This window comes from Bufo bufo, chromosome 4, assembly GCF_905171765.1.
Source record: "Bufo bufo chromosome 4, aBufBuf1.1, whole genome shotgun sequence".
Classification (NCBI taxonomy): Eukaryota; Metazoa; Chordata; class Amphibia; order Anura; family Bufonidae; genus Bufo; species Bufo bufo.
In genome coordinates this window covers 478,842,155-478,861,486 of record NC_053392.1, presented here as the reverse complement: position 1 = coordinate 478,861,486, position 19,332 = coordinate 478,842,155, and the positions used below count along the sequence as shown (strand labels likewise).

At 47.5% G+C, this 19,332-nt stretch overlaps 1 protein-coding gene across 2 annotated transcripts in view; it reads right to left on the bottom strand.

The window, feature by feature from the left end:
• PPP1R14C (protein phosphatase 1 regulatory inhibitor subunit 14C) overlaps positions 1 to 18,325 on the bottom strand; it is a 51,975-nt gene extending 33,650 nt beyond the window's left edge. For both annotated transcript variants that reach the window (XM_040429514.1, XM_040429515.1), the window contains exon 1: positions 17,875 to 18,325. In XM_040429514.1, coding sequence (XP_040285448.1) covers positions 17,875 to 18,126 — 252 coding nt within the window. In that variant the 5' untranslated portion in view covers positions 18,127 to 18,325. The remainder of the gene's footprint in view (positions 1 to 17,874) is intronic.
• Between the last annotated feature and the right edge of the window lie 1,007 nt (positions 18,326 to 19,332).

Sequence of the window (19,332 nt, the reverse complement as noted above, 5' to 3'; positions counted from 1 at the left end):
CTGCTGTACCAGGACATGAAATCACAGCCTTAAAAAGGTTTGTCTCATGAAGACAACATCTTATGCACAGATGCCATTGAGCGGGATTACAACACCACCACCCTCACCCTGAACCTGTACAAATAATCTTTTGCAACCCCTTTGAGATAAATGGGTCCGCATCCAATCCGCGTTTATTAAAACGAGGGTCGTGTGTATGAGCCCTAAAGATGGGCAATTTTGACCTTTAGCTCAGTAATGCTCCTATGTAAAGTTATGGGGTGAATGTGCATAGTTATTTTATTTTTTTCATTTAACCTACATCTTTACTTATATTTAGATTTTTTTAAGGGTTGTAACTATTAAAAGGAAACCCAATATGTTTTGTGGCTTATTAAATAAAAACTTTATCAATAATAGTGTTTAGGTTTCATGTGGGCGATCACCATCCTCAGGGCTGAAAACCAAGGGGCAAAGGGAGATTTTGTTAATGGAGCAAAAGTGAATCCCGAATAAACCTGTTGACTTTCACTCTGTAGAAATCCATATGCAACGCTAATGTGAGCACATGCTTAGCCTCTAATAAAATAATCATAAAACTAAAATGAGCTTAATATTACACAATGAGTCAACAGAAACCAAAGTCTAGATGTCAACCTAATGCCAGATTTACGCAATGGCCTGGGGCAGCACAAACTAGGAGGGTGGAAAGTAGTAAAGCCGTACTGAAAGTTGTACTCTGTCGAAAAGATGACTCCGCTCTACGAGCTGGGTTTCGATATAGCAACTCATACAAAAGGAAGCAGCAGAACCAAGAGTAGGTTATCTCTTCACTCGAGTGTGACATATTGTATAAGCAGTGGAGATAAGACTACACACCACAAGCTGTTCTTCTGCCTGGGGAGGAAAACGCCCTTCAGTCCCCAGACTAGGTCTCCACATACAGCACATGTAGCCATTTATTATAAATATAATATATATATATATATATATATATATATACACACACACACACACACGCGTGGCAACACCATGGGAGCATGTCCTAATGTTCTCCCTGATTACAGGTACTCAGATATCTCCAGAACTCCCATAGAAGTGAATGGAGCGACCGCGCACATGTGCGACTGGCCACTTCGGTCATTTTAAGGGAACAGCAAGCGGTCTGCAGGGAGTACGGAGCCCCTGTTCTCATGATCGGTGGAGGTCCCAGAGGTTGGATAGTTATCCTCTATCCATCTATTGTCTGCCAATTACAAAGCTGTTCTAACACCTCTCCCGAGGCAACATCTTACCTCCATGACTGAAGCACAAGTCACCAGTATTTATGCTGGAGATTGCTCATACAAGCCATCCTAAGTGAGAAAGCCAGTATGATAACAAGTGAAATGTCTTCAAGACAAAAAAAAAAAAAAAAAGTCCAGTTGCTCTGACGTATTACTACTGTTTCCATGACAGGTGAATGAGAACCTTCACGGACACGTCTGTACAGGGTTTTTGTAATAAAATATATTACAAAAATCAAATTTCATGACATTTAGAATAGGTTTTAATAAAATTGTTGGAAAGTCTAGGTACACTTTAAGGCAGGAATGCACAATCCGCCAGCATCCCCCATCCAGCTGTGTTTCTGACCGCAGTGACATGGACATCCTGCACAGGATGAAAGCTCCTGCAATTTATCAGGGGCACAGAGTTCCCAGTTGAGAAGATCAGGAGTTCTAGAGCAGACCAATAGGGGGCTCTTTCCTCAGTAACTGGGGTTCCTTTGGGTGCCATAGTTACAGTAGAAAAGTGCAAATTAAGTCACTGTCCCACAGAGGCCTTTCAACCCCTTTATGATATGAGCACTACATGCAAGTTGGAAGTTTAAAGATAGCTCTTGAGCGGGCACTGAGTGGGCACCATAGCCCCCCATGTGCCAGCTGTTTTACAAAGCAAACACTAGGAGGCAGAGTCCATTATTGGTGTTAATTCTGACCACCCCAACCGAGTGGCCTTTTCCCGGAAGCGCTGTGTTTCCGGGGACTGGACAGCGTCCCCACATCGCAATAGCAGTCTGATTTCTATGGCAGCCTGTGGCCTTCTGAAGTCTCAAGGCCTATCATAGCAAAAAAATGTGGATCTGACATGGACCAAAAATACAAATATGAATGCTCCCTAAGGGAACGTGCTTACTGGTTATTGCATGGCACATGTCTCTGCAGGCAGTAAGTCAGAAAAGGCTTCTGCGCATTAAAGCCTGAAAGTTTTTTTTGTAATAGGGTGTGGGGCTTAAGAGGAGGTACATTGTGTTCTGCAGCTCGACAGATACTATAATTGGTGCCAGAAACTACTGGAGTGGATTTTTTTTGTGCACAGACAAATACAACAAACATGAGGCTTGTGCGGTCACGTGTTGTTAACATAACGTCCAGCACTGCGGCTGGTCAAGGCAAACCTGAGTACTGGATCAGTTAGGCCCCTTGCAGACGAGCGTGCACGCTGCGAGTCCGCAGTGCAGCTCCCGGCCTGACCGCCGAGCACTGACGGGGGTCACATAGCATTATATTGATATGTAAACCTTAGGGTCCATTCACACGTCCGTAGTGTATTGTGGGTCCGCAATACAACCGTCCGGCACCCCCCATAGAACTGCCTATTCTGGTCCTCAATTGCGGACAAGAATAGGACATGTTCTATTTTTTTGCGGAGCCACGGCCCGCAAGTTCAGGGCCGCACTGCAGAAATGCGAATGTGGAGAGCACATAGTATGCTCTCCACATCCATTCCTGCCCCACTGAGAATGAATGGGTCCACACCCGTCCCCGATATTGCGGAACGAAGGCGGACGTGTGAACGGACCCTTACCGTTCTGGAATGAGGTCAGTGTCATCTAATACATAACAGAATGTAAGGGTTAACCGTTACATAGCATTATAAGTCAATATAATGCTATGTAACCCAGTCAGTGCTGGAAGGTCAGGCCAGAGCTGCGGACTTGCAGCGTGACAAATGCTCGTCTGCAAGGGGCCTTAGGCAGCTTTGTCCAGTTACTTGTTGAAAATAGACAAAACCTTTAAATTTTCTTGCATTGAATTACATGAAAGCCAACCTGAACAATAAAAGATGGCGCATAGTAAACATAACGAGGGAAAGTCAAAAGTGAGAAAGCAAATAACCTTTAGCGTGAAAACTGCAGTCTAGGAAAATCAAAAGGAAAGTGACACCTATGCAGTGCAACGTCAATAAATTCCGAATGACATTCAGTACAAGAATAGGCTTAAAAGTAGGAGTGGCACTGGCTCTAAATTTAGGAGAAAGCAGTACCTCTCGCTTCAACCCAACTGCAGACCTTATAAATGGAAATGCTGTTAATTATAATTTAAATAAATTTACCCTTCCTGCACCACCCATAATACTGAAAGGCCTCGGTGCGGTGGGCGACCACTCGGGATTAGCCCTAAACAATGGAGCTTATCTGCAGTCGGAAACCCAGCATTCAAATTACAGATCTGCAGCAGAAATCTGGGGTCAGACTTGGATTTCTTCTGCTGGTGCTGTGGCAAACATGTCAGATTTTTTTCTTTTGGTATTTAAAAGCATGTGAGCATTTGTGAGGTCTCGTTCACATTTCCATGTCTGTTTGACATCCATGGAAATCCCATCCGTGTAGCATTCATATTCCACTCACTTCTCAGTTGATAATTAACTTCCAGAGCATCTTCTATCAATGGTCCATGAAAACCACTGACAGAGCAAGGATGCCATCCGTGTTGTGTCAGTGTTTTTCCACAGACTTCAATGGGCAGCATCATGGAAAACCACTGGTGTGTGAACAAAACACATTAAAAGTCAATGGGTACGTGTGCTGTCCGTGGCGATTCACTGAACTGTGAACAAAAAGGTCTCTTTCAAAGCACTTTTTTAGTTTCAGGTAAGGAATGCATTATTTTTCCCTTTTTAAAAAATGGATCCGACCCAAAAACGGATGCAACATTATGACCAAATAAAAAAAATAAAAATATAAAAAATGTGATCCCTTGAAACCATTTAGATCAGTTTGTAAAAGAAAGGATTTTTTTGCTGGAAGAAATATCAGACACCCGCATTTTTCACCACACACACAAAAAAAATAAAAAAATATACACAAAATTTGAGGGGAACACAAACTAAAGAAAACATGCGCTTTTGCATATGTATCAGGTACCTCTTAAATGCATCAGTTTTTCTAAAATGTGGTGGGAAAACCGCCTAATATGTCATACTCTGGGCAGTTTCATACAAAATGTGAGAACCACTGGTCTTTATTTCCTTGTAGGAAAGGATAATTATGTATGTACCATGGAGGGGTTTGGGCAACACAATGTATAAATTTATAGTGCATAAAGCATACGGATATGGAAATTAAATACATGCCTAGCAAGAAGGTAGCGGGAGGAAATCAGAGACTGCCCTATGACACATAGGATGAAACAATGTCCTCTGTTCTGCACCCTATGATCTGAAACAGCGCAAAGATTTGTGGAGAAACAATAGGAAAATTACATGGTGCTTGGGAGATTAACATTTTTCTCGGCACGCTCACCGCATACAATGCAGAATCACTAGTCACTGACCGAGCCCAATCAAGACTGAAAACTCTGCTTCAGGTTAGGGTTCTCATGGATGCAAGAACCGCACCGAGTAACCTGCATTAGGGTACAGTCACATGACAGAGGGGGGTCACTAAAAAGGAATACACCGTCTGTTTTAATGGGGTTGGGCCAGGATTGATATAAAAAGTGAAACTCACATTATATAGGACATGACAATAGCTTTCTAAACAAATCTAGAACCAGCCCTGCACCTCACATGGGTGCAGAGATCTCCACATTCACTACTTCAATTACTCTGCTACATTATCTTCAGCCTGGCAGCTGGTAGTATGGGGTGTGTCCTTTCTGCTGCATCACACTCCCTGTAACTGCCAAAGCTTCTAAAAGAACATATGGCTGGTGACAGTTTTAAAAAAAAAAAAAAAATTATATATATATATATATATATATATATATGAGTATTACACTCACCGGTAATCCGGTTTCCTGGAAGTCTCCATGACAGCACAAACTGAGATTGCCTTCCTCTGATAGGACAGGAAAAAGCACACAGAGAGGTTAAAACCCCACCCCCACCCCTCGTCGCCAGTGTATTATAACAGGACTAGGACAAGGGGTAGAACATAAAGCTAGCCAAATAGTCTATTGACAGAGAAAAAAACAAGGGCGGGACAAAGTTGTGCTGTCATGGAGACTTCCAGGAAACCGGATTACCGGTGAGTGTAATACTCATTTCCCCAGTCGTCTCCATGACAGCACAAACTGAGAACTAACAAAGTAACTTAGGGGGGGACTACAGCACCTAGGACTTTACGTCCAAAGGCCAAGTCCTCGTCAGCAAACACATCCACCCTATAATGCTTGGTGAAGGTGTGGGCCCTCTTCCAGGTAGCTGCCCTGCAGATCTGTTCTAACGAAGCAGAGGCTCTCTCAGCCCAAGAAGTGGAGACCGATCTAACCGAGTGGGCTCTAAGGGATGTAGGAGCCTCCTTGCCAGAAGCTCTATAGGCCTCAGAAATGGTGCATCTAATCCAGCGGGATATAGAGCTCTTAGCTGCCTTCTTACCCTTATTTGGACCTGCAAATTGGATAAATAAATTTTTATCGATACGCCATTCCTCCGTGGCGTGCAAATAATGAAGAACTGAACGCCTAACGTCTAAATTGTGGAATCTAGATTCCTGCTCGTCTTTAGGGTTAGGAAAAAAAGACGGGATAACTATATCTTGCGACCTATGAAAGGAGGAGACCACCTTAGGGAGAAAACAGGGGTCTAATTTGAAAATGAGCTTGTCGTCTAGCACCTTGAGGAAGGGTTCCTGTATGGACAGGGCCTGGAGCTCGCAAACCCTCCTTGCGGAGGATATGGCCACTAGGAAGATGGTTTTCAGAGTGAGCCACTTAATAGATAGGGAGAGCAGAGGCTCAAACGGAACATCTGACAGCCCTAAAAGGACAGTGTTGAGGTTCCATGGTGCGACCATATTCCTGACTCTGGGTTTTAGTCGATCTGCCGCTTTCTGGAATCTTGCTACCCAGGGGACCTCATAGAGGCTGGTATTATAGAGGGCCCCCAAGGCAGACACCTGAACTCGCAATGTGTTAGGAGCAAGACCCAAATCCAGCCCATCCTGGAGGAATTCCAGGATAAGCGGGATATTAGGGGTGGACTGGTTGAACCTGACTCCTCCCCAGGAGGCGAACTTCCTCCAAACCTTGAGGTACGCTTTGGAGGTGTTAGACTTCCTACTGAGTAAGAGGGTCTTAACTACTCTCTCAGAGAGCCCTAGCCCTAGCAAGAGGGATTGCTCAGAATCCAAGCGGACAGCTTGAGGAGGTTGGTATTGGGGTGCGGTATGGGACCCTGGGTTAGAAGACCCTCCTCCGGCCGGAAACGAATGGGATCTTCCGGGCTGAGGGACCTGAGGAGCCCGAACCAGCTTCTCCTGGGCCAGAATGGGACCACCAGAATCAGTCTGCACCTTTCGGACTGAAACTTTTGGAGCACTCTTGGGATTACTGGTATCGGGGGAAAAGCGTAGACAAGGCCAGTCGTCCAGCTCTGGGTAAAAGCGTCTATTGCCACACATGGGTCTCTCCGATTGAGGGAGAAGAAATTCTGAACCTTGCGATTCTTTGCTGATGCGAACAGGTCTAGGATGGGATTCCCCCAACGGTCCCGAATTTGTTGGAAAGCGATCTGGGACAAAGACCACTCGCCTGGATCCAGACTTTGCCGACTGAGGTAATCCGCCTGGAGATTCAGGGATCCCTTTAGATGTACTGCCGCAAGGGATTGTAGATTCTTTTCTGCCCAAAGGAAGATTCGGTCTGAGAGCCTGTGGAGATGACCGTGTCTTGTTCCTCCTTGGTGCTGGATAAAAGCCACCGCTGTAGAATTGTCCGAATGGACCAGAACGTGGCGATTTTTGGCCTGTATTTGGATGGACCTGAGGCCTTCCCACACCGCACGGAGCTCTCTGTAGTTGGAGGACATCTCTCTCTGGTCCTCGGACCAAATCCCCTGGAAAGTCTCCGAAGCCGTGAGGGCCCCCCAGCCCCAAGAGCTGGCGTCCGTCGTGAGGGAAAACACACTTTCCTGCCTCCATGGAACTCCCGATTCCAGGTTCTTTGCCTTGAGCCACCAGCCCAGTGAAGCCTTTACCTCCCGGGACACTGACAGCCCCTGGTCCAGGGATGATCGATACCCATTCCATTGCTTTAGAACCAGCTTCTGTAAAGGCCTCGTATGGAATTGGGCCCAGGCTACCGCGGGGATGCAGGAGGTGAGATGGCCCAGCATTTCCATGCCCTGCCTTATTGAGCAACGGGACTGTTTGGTGAAGTGGAGGACCCTTGACCTCAGCTTCTGTACCTTTAGCGGAGGGAGAAAAGATTTTTGAAGAACTGAATCCAAGAGAATACCCAGGAATACCTTCCGATGGTCTGGGAACATGTCGGACTTCTCCCGGTTGATCAACCAGCCCAAGTTCTGGAGGCGCGAGAGAACCACCTGGATGTGTCTGTGAAGGAGATCTGAGGATTCTGCTACTATTAGCAGGTCGTCTAGGTAAGGGACGATTATTATCCCCTCCTTGCTTAGGGAGGCTACGACCTCCGCCATCACTTTGGTGAATATGCGGGGTGCCGATGATATGCCGAACGGGAGGCACTTGAACTGAAAGTGGCAAAGTGTCCCGCCTTGCTCCACCGCGAACCTCAGATATCTTCTGGAACGGACCTGTATTGGGATGTGGAAGTATGCGTCGGAGAGGTCTATTGTAGCCATCATAGACCCTCTCTTGATGAGCTTCACCGCTGACTTGACTGTCTCCATCCTGAACTTGTGGTAGGTGATGTGTTTGTTCAGGGGTTTCAAATTTATGATGGTCCGAAAATTGCCATTCGATTTCCGGACCAGGAATAAGGGGGAATAGTGACCCTTCCCCAAATCTCTGGCGGGTACCTTTTCTACTGCCCCCAGGCGTAATAAGTTTCTTACGCCCTCGGATAAGGGAGACTCGAGGCCCCTGGTGAGCTTGGTCAGGACGAACCTCTGCGGAGGAAGGGAATCCAGTTCTATAGTGTAGCCATGTTCTACGATGCCTAATATATATGGATCCGTGATGGTTTGCTCCCAAACCCCTAGAAAGGAGCTGAGCCTTCCTCCGACCGGGATGATGTCATTGTTTTGATGAAGAGGGAGAGGGATCTCCCCTGTTGGGATTAAGGAAAAAACCTTTTCCTCTCCCGCCTCTCGTAAATCCGCGACCCTCGCGGCTCCTCCTATCGGCCCTGGGATCCTGCTGGGGCCTCCGAAAAAACTGTCTCCTGGACTTGGATTTGTCCTCTGGAAAGCCCTTCTTACGGTCCGTGGCATTCTCAAGGATTTTGTCCAGGTCGGACCCGAACACGTACTGACCGTGAAAGGGTAGGGATATCAGCCTGTTTTTCGATACGGAGTCGCCCGACCAGGCTTTAAGCCATAGTACCCGTCTGGTGGTATTGGACAGAACCGCCGTGCGGGCAGAAAGCCTAACCGATTCTGCAGTGGCATCGGCAAGGAAGAAAGTAGCCTTCTTCAGAAGAGGAATACTATCCAGGATCTCCTCCCGAGGGGCCTTATTCGCTAAATGGTGCTCTAGTTGTTCAAGCCACACCGCGAGTGTACGAGCCACACATGTCGCTGCTACCCCCGGTTTTAGGAGAGCTGCTGTAGCTTCCCAGGTTCTCTTGAGCAGACTCTCGGCTTTCCTATCTAGGGGGTCCTTGAGCTGCGCTGCGTCCTCAAACGGAAGGACCGTACGTTTCGCTACCTTAGCGACGGGAGCATCCACCCTGGGAATGGTCTCCCAGTCGGCACAGTCCGCTTCGTCGAAGGGGTATCGCCTTTTGAGGCCCCGTGGGATAAAGGAACCCTTCTCTGGCTTCTCCCATTCTGCCCGTATCATCTTCTGGATATTGTCCGGGACCGGGAACACTGATTTGTGCCTGTCCCCTAAACCCCCGAAAATCTCCTCCTGGACTGACTTGGACCTCTTAGGGACCTCCATCTTAATAGTAGCCCTGATGGTTCGGATCAATTCTTCTATATCCTCTGGGTTAAAGAGGAATCTCCTGTACTCACTACTTTCCTCCAATTCCTGAGATCTAGCCGAAGTCCCCGCATCTGACAAAACAGAGTCAGCCGAGTCCAGATCACTCCCGGAGTAGTCCAGGCCTCTGGAGGAGGGTGGTCTGTGGCCCTGACAGGGCTGGGGTATAGGGGAGGCAGGGGGGTCCCTAGCGGCCAACGCTGATTGGACCTCCGTTCTGACCAGAGTCTTGATCTCCTCCATAAAACTAGAGGACTCTGCCTTCACCACGGTAGAGGTGCAGTCCTTACACAGTAACTTGGACCCTGAGGAAGGAAGGCGCTTAGAACAGACGCCGCACTTCCTGGGTTTGGATTTAACAGAGGAGGTAGACTCCTTTTCTCCCTGCAACACACAAGGGAGGAAAGGGTCAGCCACTGCAGGGAAAATATGCAATAAGAAAAGGTGCCAGCAGGCTACTCACACCGCCCAGAGTGGTAGGGGGCTCAGGACCCGAGCCAGTGGTGGTAGGGGCGCTCATCCTCTCAGCTCCCGTCCACTTACGATGCTGTCAGCAGGTAGGGTGAATCGTAGAGGCCTCAGAGCGGTCCGAATCGGTGTCCCTTTTTGAATTTGGCGCCGGCTGCGGCCTCCGTGACGTCACGACGCTGGCCACGCCTCCCGGCGTCCGACGTCATCACCTGGCGACTGGAGGGAAGCGCGTCATAGCGTCGCTCCAGCCGCCCTACCGCACTGCTTCAAGCCCGCCTGGGCCGCCGCAGAGGGAATTTCGCCGGGGTCACCATGAATGAGGGTGACCCGGGCATAGACCGCACCTGGAGGAGGGAAGAGCCGGACCCCGGAACCGACCTCCGGTCTAACGGATGACCCCCTGCCGTAGCAGGGCGAGAAGAAAAAAGGTAAAAACCGAAGAAAAAAAAGGACTAGGGAACCCAGAAGAGCTCCCAGCACCTCTCTGGCATTCCTTCCTTGTCAGGACAGGAAAAAACACTGGCGACGAGGGGTGGGGGTGGGGTTTTAACCTCTCTGTGTGCTTTTTCCTGTCCTATCAGAGGAAGGCAATCTCAGTTTGTGCTGTCATGGAGACGACTGGGGAAATATATATTTAAAAAAAAAGTCACTTTTTTTTCTGTTACGGCGTTCCCTGCATAGGAGATTTTTTTATATTTTAATAGTTTGGCCGTGGCGATACCTAATATGGTTTATTTTTTTATTTATATATTTTATATGTAAAATTGGGAAAGCGGGGGATTTAGACTTCATAGTGGTGTTTTTCTAAACTTTTTTTTTTTACTTTTTATTTAATAACGATTAGCCCCCTTAGGGGTTAGAACCCTTGTCCTAATAGAGATCTGAAGGCTTTAGAAGCATCCTGGCTGCCATGGTAAATGATTACACTGCTGGGGCTCTGATCGGAAGCTGCCACTCACCAATGAAGGTACTGCGGAGGAGGGGAGTGGACCCTGTGGCCACTGCCACCAATGATTATAAAACTGGGCTGGGGAGGGGTGGGCACACTGCGCCAAGGAAGATAATTAAACTATTAATACAAATTTAGGCCCCGGGTGCCAGCCACGTCACAAAAAAACATTATGGATCCTATCAACTATTTTTCTTTTTTATCCTCATGGAATAGTGGTGCAGGCCATTTCATCCTGAACAAATATCTGGCAAGGAGGGTGGCTGGTCGGAGGCTGAAAATACACAAGTTGTGTCAGCCAACCATCTGCAGGGTTTCTCATCTCTGGTCCTCAAGGCCCACCTACCGGTCAGGATTTGAGAATATCCCACAGAATGAATACTTGTGGTAAGTCCTGATGCATGGACACTAATTATATCACCTGCTCAATACTAAAGAAATTCCTGAAAACATGACTGGTAGGTGGATACCGAGGACCAGAGTTAAGAAACCCTAATCCAGGGCTTGACAAATTTCCTTGAAATCTAGGAGCCAGCTAAAAAAAGTTAGGAGCCAGGCAGAGCCGCGTCATAAAGCCCCTAGTAGGTGCCCCCATAGTGCCCCCCCCCCCCCCCCACTTCTCCATAGAGCCCCCCCAATAATGCTGTATACCATGTTACATATACCGCCGCTCCGTCCCCGGACCATATTGACTATAATGGGGACGGGGGTGGAGCTCCGGCGCAGCACGGCAGTTCGCGGTGAGAGGCCGCCGGACTAAAAAGTTGGACATGCAGTACTTTTAGTCCGGCGGCCTTTCACCATGCACTGCCGTGCTGCGCCAGAGCTCTGCCCCCATTATAGTCAATGGGGACGGAGCGGTGGTCCGGCGAAACAGCGGAAGGACGGATCCGACAGGGTGAACAGCCTGCCTGATCCGTCCTGCCGCAAGTGTGAAAGTAGCCTTAGTTCTATAGCTACTGAATGAGACAGAAGAAGGGATGCCTTTAACATATAGATCTCCTTGAGAAGCCAATTTGATCCTAAAGGGTTAATTCAAACTGTAATCTAAACTGTGTTATCTGTCACTTCTCTTATCTCTGCTCCTGTCCCTTAATCTTATCACTGCTGCAAAATCATCAGCCGACAGCCTCAGTGTAACCTGTTCTAGAGTCTGACTCACTGCTCTTTTAACTCATATAATCGAATGAGTCTCTAACTAATCGGATCTTTAGATTCTTAACCTGAGACTCATTCGATTCATTTCTATTCTAACTCCCTGCACTACTCAGACAGCTCAGAGCTGCTAGTCCTTGCCTCAGCTCTGATTGGTTGGTTGGTGGGCGGGGAGGGGAGGGGCTGGCAGAAGCAGCTTCCACTCTAGGATCAGATTACACTCCTCCCGAGCCCCTCCCCTCCCCGCTGCCAGCGTCTCGCGCTCTGTGTGCTGTGACTCACTGACTCAGACTGAGGAGCTGTTTCAAACGGTGCTGCCTCCGGACAGAACGGCAGCTCCGCACCCATCACCCGTGCACCTTTGAAAACGGGCTGACAAATACCCAAGCGCCAGGACTAAATTCCCGGTCGCCATGGCGACCTGGCGCCTGGGATTTGTCGAGCCCTGCCCTAATCTATATGGGGTGTCCAGGCACTCCTCCTGACAGCAGATGATGGGGTAAAGAAGGATCCAGCAGTTGGATTTCGACATGTCCTATGCTTTTGTTCTCACAAGATACAAGACCCTGCCAGAGGTGTCTAGGAGGGGCTCCCTTTTTCCTGAACTGAGCATGTGTGTGAATAACAGTGGCTGGTCGATCAGGCATTTGGTCATCAGCCATCTACTGTGTATGGACATCTTAACTTATCATGAACAATACAGGACATCCACTTTGTCCACGAGCAAGACCAAAAGCAGCTTGCAAACCTAAGCAAAAACTAGAAGGGTGGCTTCCAAATAGAAACGTTCTTCCCTGATAAACACAGTGTGCTTCTAGATAAGCTTCACTGAAAATGGCACTGATGCAAGACTATTAGCACACTCAACAGACCCCAAATTGTTCAAAATGCCAGGCCTTGTTCACATTTCTATGTCCATTTGACATCCATGGAAAATCCATCTGTGTTTCATCCATGAAGTTATCCACGTTTGGCCTACGTGTCTGTTTTTTGCCTTCCGTGTCTCATCCATATTCCATGGGCACTGGTCAGCTGAAAATTAAAATTTCCAGAGACTCTCCTACCAGTGGTTGGTGAAATACTGACAGAACATGGAAGCCAGAATGCAATGGGCACGTTTGGTCCAAATCGCAAACTTAAAAAATAAAATAAAAATAATAGTACAGGTCTCTGATTTTTCAACTGACTCAGTCACCACTGATGTGCGAACAAACATTAAAATAAATAAAACGAAAAGCAAACGAGGCCTTATCACTCAACTTTTTGGGTGACTTTCACAAGGCATCTGCACCTCTTCCATTTGACGCAATGGGGAAAGCCGCGAAACAGAATTGGCAACTAGGGTCACGGGAACCCATTTCTGCGGAAGGGCGAGACCTCTAGAGGTGGGATCATGCCTTTATTGCATGTCCTGCCAATTGGGATAAAAGACCATCTCTGTCCATAAATATAGTCAAGAAAGTGTTAGTGATTGTGGGGTGCCCCCAATACTCCCCAAACATCTCTATTAGGGATGAAACATCCGAAGATGATTTGCATAAAACTTCATTAGCGAGCGCTCCGTACAGTATTAGAATGTATTGGCTCAGATGAGCCAAAGTTATTACTTCACGAAGTCACGCGAGACTTCAGGTAATAACTTTAGAAGTTAATTTCTACTTTTAAAAACCTTTTATTGAACTCTGGTTCGGTTCCAAGGTACCAGATGTTTCATCCGAAGTTGATTCGCTCATCCCTAATCTCTATAGAAGACCAAGTTGTACTAGAAAAAGGAGGTCCTGGATGGTCACTTCTGGAGCCGAGCCTGCTGCTAGTCATGATTCAGTTTCTTATTAACCAAACATTTTTATTGTATTCCAGTCATGTTCTCTCAAGCCAGGAATAACCTGTTAATTCTCGCACATAGATGAGAACATACACACATTGAGTGTTCATTTTTCTGGATAAACACTTAGGGCTTGTGCACACAAACGTATTTTCTTTCCATGTCGGTCCTGTTTATTTTTTCCCCAGATCCTATACAGAACCATTCATTTCAATGGGTCCGCAAAACAAACAAGATAAAAATTAAAAAATTAAAATAAAAAACACGGAAGTTACTCCGTGTGCATTCCGTTTTTTTTTTCTTCGGAAAGAAATATGGACAAATAAAAAATAAAAATTATGGACAAGGATAGGACTGTTCTATTAGGGGCTAGCTGTTCTGTTCCGCAAAATACAGAATGCAAAACGGACATAATCCGTATTTTTGGCGTACCAAAATAGATACGGTAATGTGTATGAGGCCTTAAAGGGGTTCTGCACTTCATTTAACTTATGATTTATCCTCTGGATAGATCATCAGCTTCTGATCGGCAGGGGTCCGACACCCGGGACCCCCGATCAGCTGTTTGAGAAGGCAGCGGCGCTCCACCAGCGCCACGGCCTTCTCACTGTTTACCGCTGGCCCACTGACGTCACGACTAGTATCAACTAGCGTGGGCGCGGCTAAGCTCCATTCAAGTGAACAGAGCTTAGCCGCGCCCACGCTAGTTGATACTAGTCGTGACTTCAGTGGGCCGGCGGCCTGCCGGTAAACAGTGAGAAGGCCGCGGCGCTGCTGGAGCGCCGCTGCCTTCTGAAATAGCTGATCGGTGGGGGTCCCGGGTGTCGGACCCCCGCCGATCAGAAGCTGATGATCTATCCAGAGGATAAATCATCAGTTAAATGAAAGTGCAGAACCCCTTTAACCAATGAAAGAATAGGACCAGCATCTAAAAAGTAGCAGAAGTGAAGTTCTTTCCTCCAGACTCCAGTTTAAGATCAGGTCATTCTGTCCCCATTAGAAGCCTGTACAGACAGCACATCGTTCAGGCCGCACTGGGTACTCCGAGCACCTCCACACATGCAGGAATAATGCTGTTGTACCACCACACTGTTTAGAAAAACTTCTGGTCAAGAAGCATCCATGTGTAATCTACCTGGTCTGTTTAGGTTCAGATTTTGTAACTTATCCCGCTGCGCTAAAATTTCTGCCGTGGGTTTTTATGTGGACCGCTATAGGTTTAGCTCTATTGAATGGAGCTAAACTGCAAGAAGGCTCCAGCTGAAGCTTTGCGAGGGGAGGGGGAACACATGGCAAAAACCTTCAGTTGCATGAACTGCGGTGCAGCCTCCCGTTGAAAACGTGAGGAGGTGTCAGCGCAGATTACGCACGGTTTTGGATACCAAATATGCACTGAAACTCGCACTTTAAAATACTCTGTCTGAACATAGCTTTAAGAAACAAGACCTCAACTTCCATCTCGTACTAAACCACAAAGCTGGGTACCAGTCTATCAATTGTCAACCCAAACTACTGCGCCAATGTAGCCCTAAATTTACTATGAATTACATTCTTCCCGATTCATCAAATTAAATGTTTGTTATATACAGAAGGTGCTGAGCTTTAAAGTATTTTTAAAAGTAACAGTAATAGTAAAAGGCTCTAGAGCAGTGATGGCTAACCTCCAGATGTGGTGAAACTACGACTCCCAGCATGCTCTTTTCATTTCTATGGAGTTCTGAGAACAGCCATGCAAGTGTTCATCTTGGGAGTCAGTTATACCACAGCTGGAGGTTAGCCATCACAGGGCTAAGTGTGTCCACCTAAGGCTTCGTTCAGCCTATCCGTTTAGGAGCAGGAGAACGGAAAGGACGGAGAAGGCTCATAACTGAGCCAAACGGAGCCCTTAGGACCCCATAGACTATAATGGGGTCCGTTATCTTTCCGCTCAGATGATTTTGAAGCGGGGACAAAAGTTCTGCACGCACAACTTTTGTCTCCGCTCCAAATCATCTGAGCGGAAAGATAATGGACCCCATTATAGTCTTTGGGGTCCTTAGGCTCAGTTATGTGCCTTCTCAGTCCTTTCCGTTCTCCTGCTCCTAAACGGAGCAGGGGAACGGAAAAGCTGAACGGTGATGTGAACGCAGCCTAAGAGTACACGAATCAAAGAGTTAGGCCCCTTTCACACAAGCGAGTTTTCCGCGCGGATGCATTGCGGGAGGTGAACGCATTGCATCCACACGGAATCCTGACCCATTCATTTCTATGGGGCTGTTCACATGAGCGGTGATTTTCACGCATCACTTGTGCGTTGCGTGAAAGTCGCAGCATGCTCCTCTTTGTGCGTTTTTCACGTAACGCAAGCCCCATAGAAATGAATGGGGGTTGCGTGAAAATCGCAAGCATCCGCAAGCAAGTGCGGATGTGGTGCGATTTTCACGCATGGTTGCTAGGAGACGATCTTGATGGAGACCCGATGATTATTATTTTCCCTTATAACATGGTTATAAGGGAAAATAATAGCATTCTGAATACAGAATGCATAGTAAAACAGCGCTGGAGGGGTTAAAAAAAAATAATATCATTTAACTCACCTTAATCCACTTGATCGCGTAGCCGGCATCTTCTTCTGTCCCCTTTACTGATTAGGACCTGTGGTGAGCATTAATTATAGGTCAAGGACCTTTGATGACGTCACTCCGGTCATCACATGGTACGTCACATGATCTTTTACCATGGTGAATCACCATGGTAAAAGATCATGTGACGTACCATGTGATGACCGGAATGACGTCACCACAGGTCCTGTTGCTGCACAGAGATCAGATGAAGCCAGAAGGAGATGCCGGGCCGCGAACAAGTGGACTAAGGGGAGTTAAAAAAAAAATAATAATAATTTTTAACCCCTCCAGCGATGTTTTACTATGCATTCTGTATTCAGAATGCTATTATTTTCCCTTAGAACCATGTTATAAGGGAAAATAATACTATTTACAGAACACTGATCCCAAGCCCGAACGGCTGAAGAAGTTCGGGTACCAAACACGCGCGATAGCTCTTTTCCATATGTTCTGTGCGGTAAGAGATAGAAAGCCCCTTTAAAGGGGTCGTCTCACCAGCAGATGGCATTTATTATGTAGAGAAAGTGAATACAAGCCACTTACTAACATAATCTAAATGTTCATGTTGCTTCCTTTGCTGGCTGGATATAATTGCATTACACACTGCTCATTTCCATGGTTAGGACCGCCCTGTAATCCAGCAGCAGAGGCCGTGCTTGCACACTATAGGAAAAAGCACTGGCCTTTCTGGTGGCCAGGACCGTGCATAGGCCGATACTTTTTTCTATAGTGTACAAGCATGGCCACCTCTGCTGGAAGAATGGACATCTCCACTCTTGGCATGGTTACCGCACGGACCTCTCACAAACCCATAGAGGGAGCCTGCTCATGGTTTATCTAGCCCTAGAACAGGTCCGGGTAAAAACCCTGGGATACGCAGAGGATTTTATCACCGACTGGATATCAATATCCTGAGATTTGTTCAGTCCCTCTAATAAACTCTATACAAGAGTTATAGATGGATAGTAGCGTTACATCACTGCCCCCAGTACTGATGTGGCAGGAAGGCCCGGGCATAAGTGTGACCGCCACCTTGGCAATCCTGATTACTATGTCACTGGAGTAGAAGACAGTGGTACATAACAACCTCCTCCCCAGCCCCTCACTCCCTATTCACTTCCACAGTCAGTTTGGTAAATATGAAGAATTAGATAGTTTCATAATAAAATACAAGTGAGTCTTAAGAAAGGACTTCTGGCTTCCTACATCTGATGTGATGCACAGAAGGCTCCTGGAGGAGCAGACACAATAGCCAGACAGTAATGGGATTACATGAAGGTGACCCAGACGCAGCGTATCACCAGGAACATAGTGAATACACACCCCAATAAGCCCTATACAGCACACCACCGATGAGACGCCAGTCACTGAGAAACCAGACAGAAGGGCTACAAAACTAGACATTTAAAAGGGGCACAAAATATAGGACCCCTCCCCCCAACTTAGACAAGGTGAAGAGCTGCAGGTATCAGTCACATATATGTAGGTAGATGGGGGGGGAATAAAGTAGTAATCGTGGGGGAAGACATTTTGCAGGACTTCCCCCATTGCTCTCCACTGTCTGATGGTTGATGACAGGGATCCCTATAGATTTTATCGGAAACGGAGAGTTTAGGTTTGGGGTCCCTTTACAGGAGGTGACGTCACTGTACATATAGGCAGGTATGGAAAGCTATGCCACAGTGCACATGATGCGGCCGGTAATGGATGCAGACGGTACCTCACAGCCATAGAGCTCGCTCAGCTGCTCCACAATCCACTCCTCCAGGATCAGCCGCTTCCTCAGCTCCTTCCTGTCGTATTTCACAGTCACTTTCCCCTGCTGCTGCCTCCTCTGCTGCTGCTGCTTGTGCTGCTGAGCCGACACCTGCGGGGAGTCTTCCCGGGTTCCAGGGGAAGGCAGCGGGGTCTGAAAGAACACCCTGCCCGCGGCTGCAGCAGGGCTGGGCTCCGTGCCGCTCACTGCCGACATCTCCCTGAGTGGAGCCGGGTACGCTAGGAAGCGAGGACCGCGCAGTGATCCCCGCAGGACTTGTGTGCTGATACCGCAGCGCTCTACTGCCTCATCACCACAGCCCGTGTATTAGTCCGCCCCCTCTATATAACGCACGGCGGCGGCTCGTCGTCTGTGTGTTCCGCCTGTCACCCGCCGTCTGCTCACCTCGCACCTGTCTTCCCTCCTCCCGCGCACCGCTCGCGTCTGGTTCGCTGTTATTTCAAGGGGAGGTCCTTGCTTTCCAAAAAAACTAGCGACATGGGAGGAGATGAGACCTGGAGACCAATTTATCCGCTAGCCGACCTGAAGATACAGGGGGCAGTGTATTACTGGATAATGGCGGGCGGGGGCTCAGCTGTCATAGGCTTCATTACCTGTGGGAGTGAGTGTGGAGCCTTATGTATAGGGGGAGTAAAGTCACAGATTTACCTCAACCCTATAGCACTGCAGAGTGTCTGACATGGTACATAGCACTGCAAACCCCATAAATGTGTCACACTGCCCCTATATAGCATTGTGATACTGTACTGAGGGAATGGGTTCCTGTTCAGGGGTGTAACTATAGGGGAAGCGGCTGCTTTGGGGCCCATCCAGGAGGAGGAGGACTAAAAGACTTTGTCAGGGCCCCCTCAACACTATTACACAATGAAATGATATACAGTGGCAGTATAGACAGTGTAGGAAACGGATGGAACAGCTGCCGGGCCTGGTCTGAGAGAGCGATCTTTACTAGCCACAGGAATGGCGGCTGCATGAAAGGAAGGGGTTGTGAAAAAATTACTGCGGGAGGGGGGCCCCATTCAAAAGTGGGGCCCCCATTTCTAGCTTCTCCACTGGACGTGTTGCTGTAGAGTAGGATTTTTTGCAACTATTTGTACAGTGACATTGCTATCAGGGGTGTAACTATAGGGGAAGCAGCTGCTTTGGGGCCCAAACTCAGAAGGGGCCCGCCCAGGATGAGGATTAAAATATTGTCAGGGCCCCCTCAACAGTATTATACAATGACATTATATTGTATATAGTGACACTATAGGAAACAGATGGGGAAATTAATGGAAACCATACTTAAGGAGAGGATTGTGGAGCATCTAAAATCCCATGGATTGAAAGATGAAAAACAGCATGGGTTTACTTCAGGGAGATCATGTCAAACTAATCTTATTGATTTTTTGGATTGGGTGA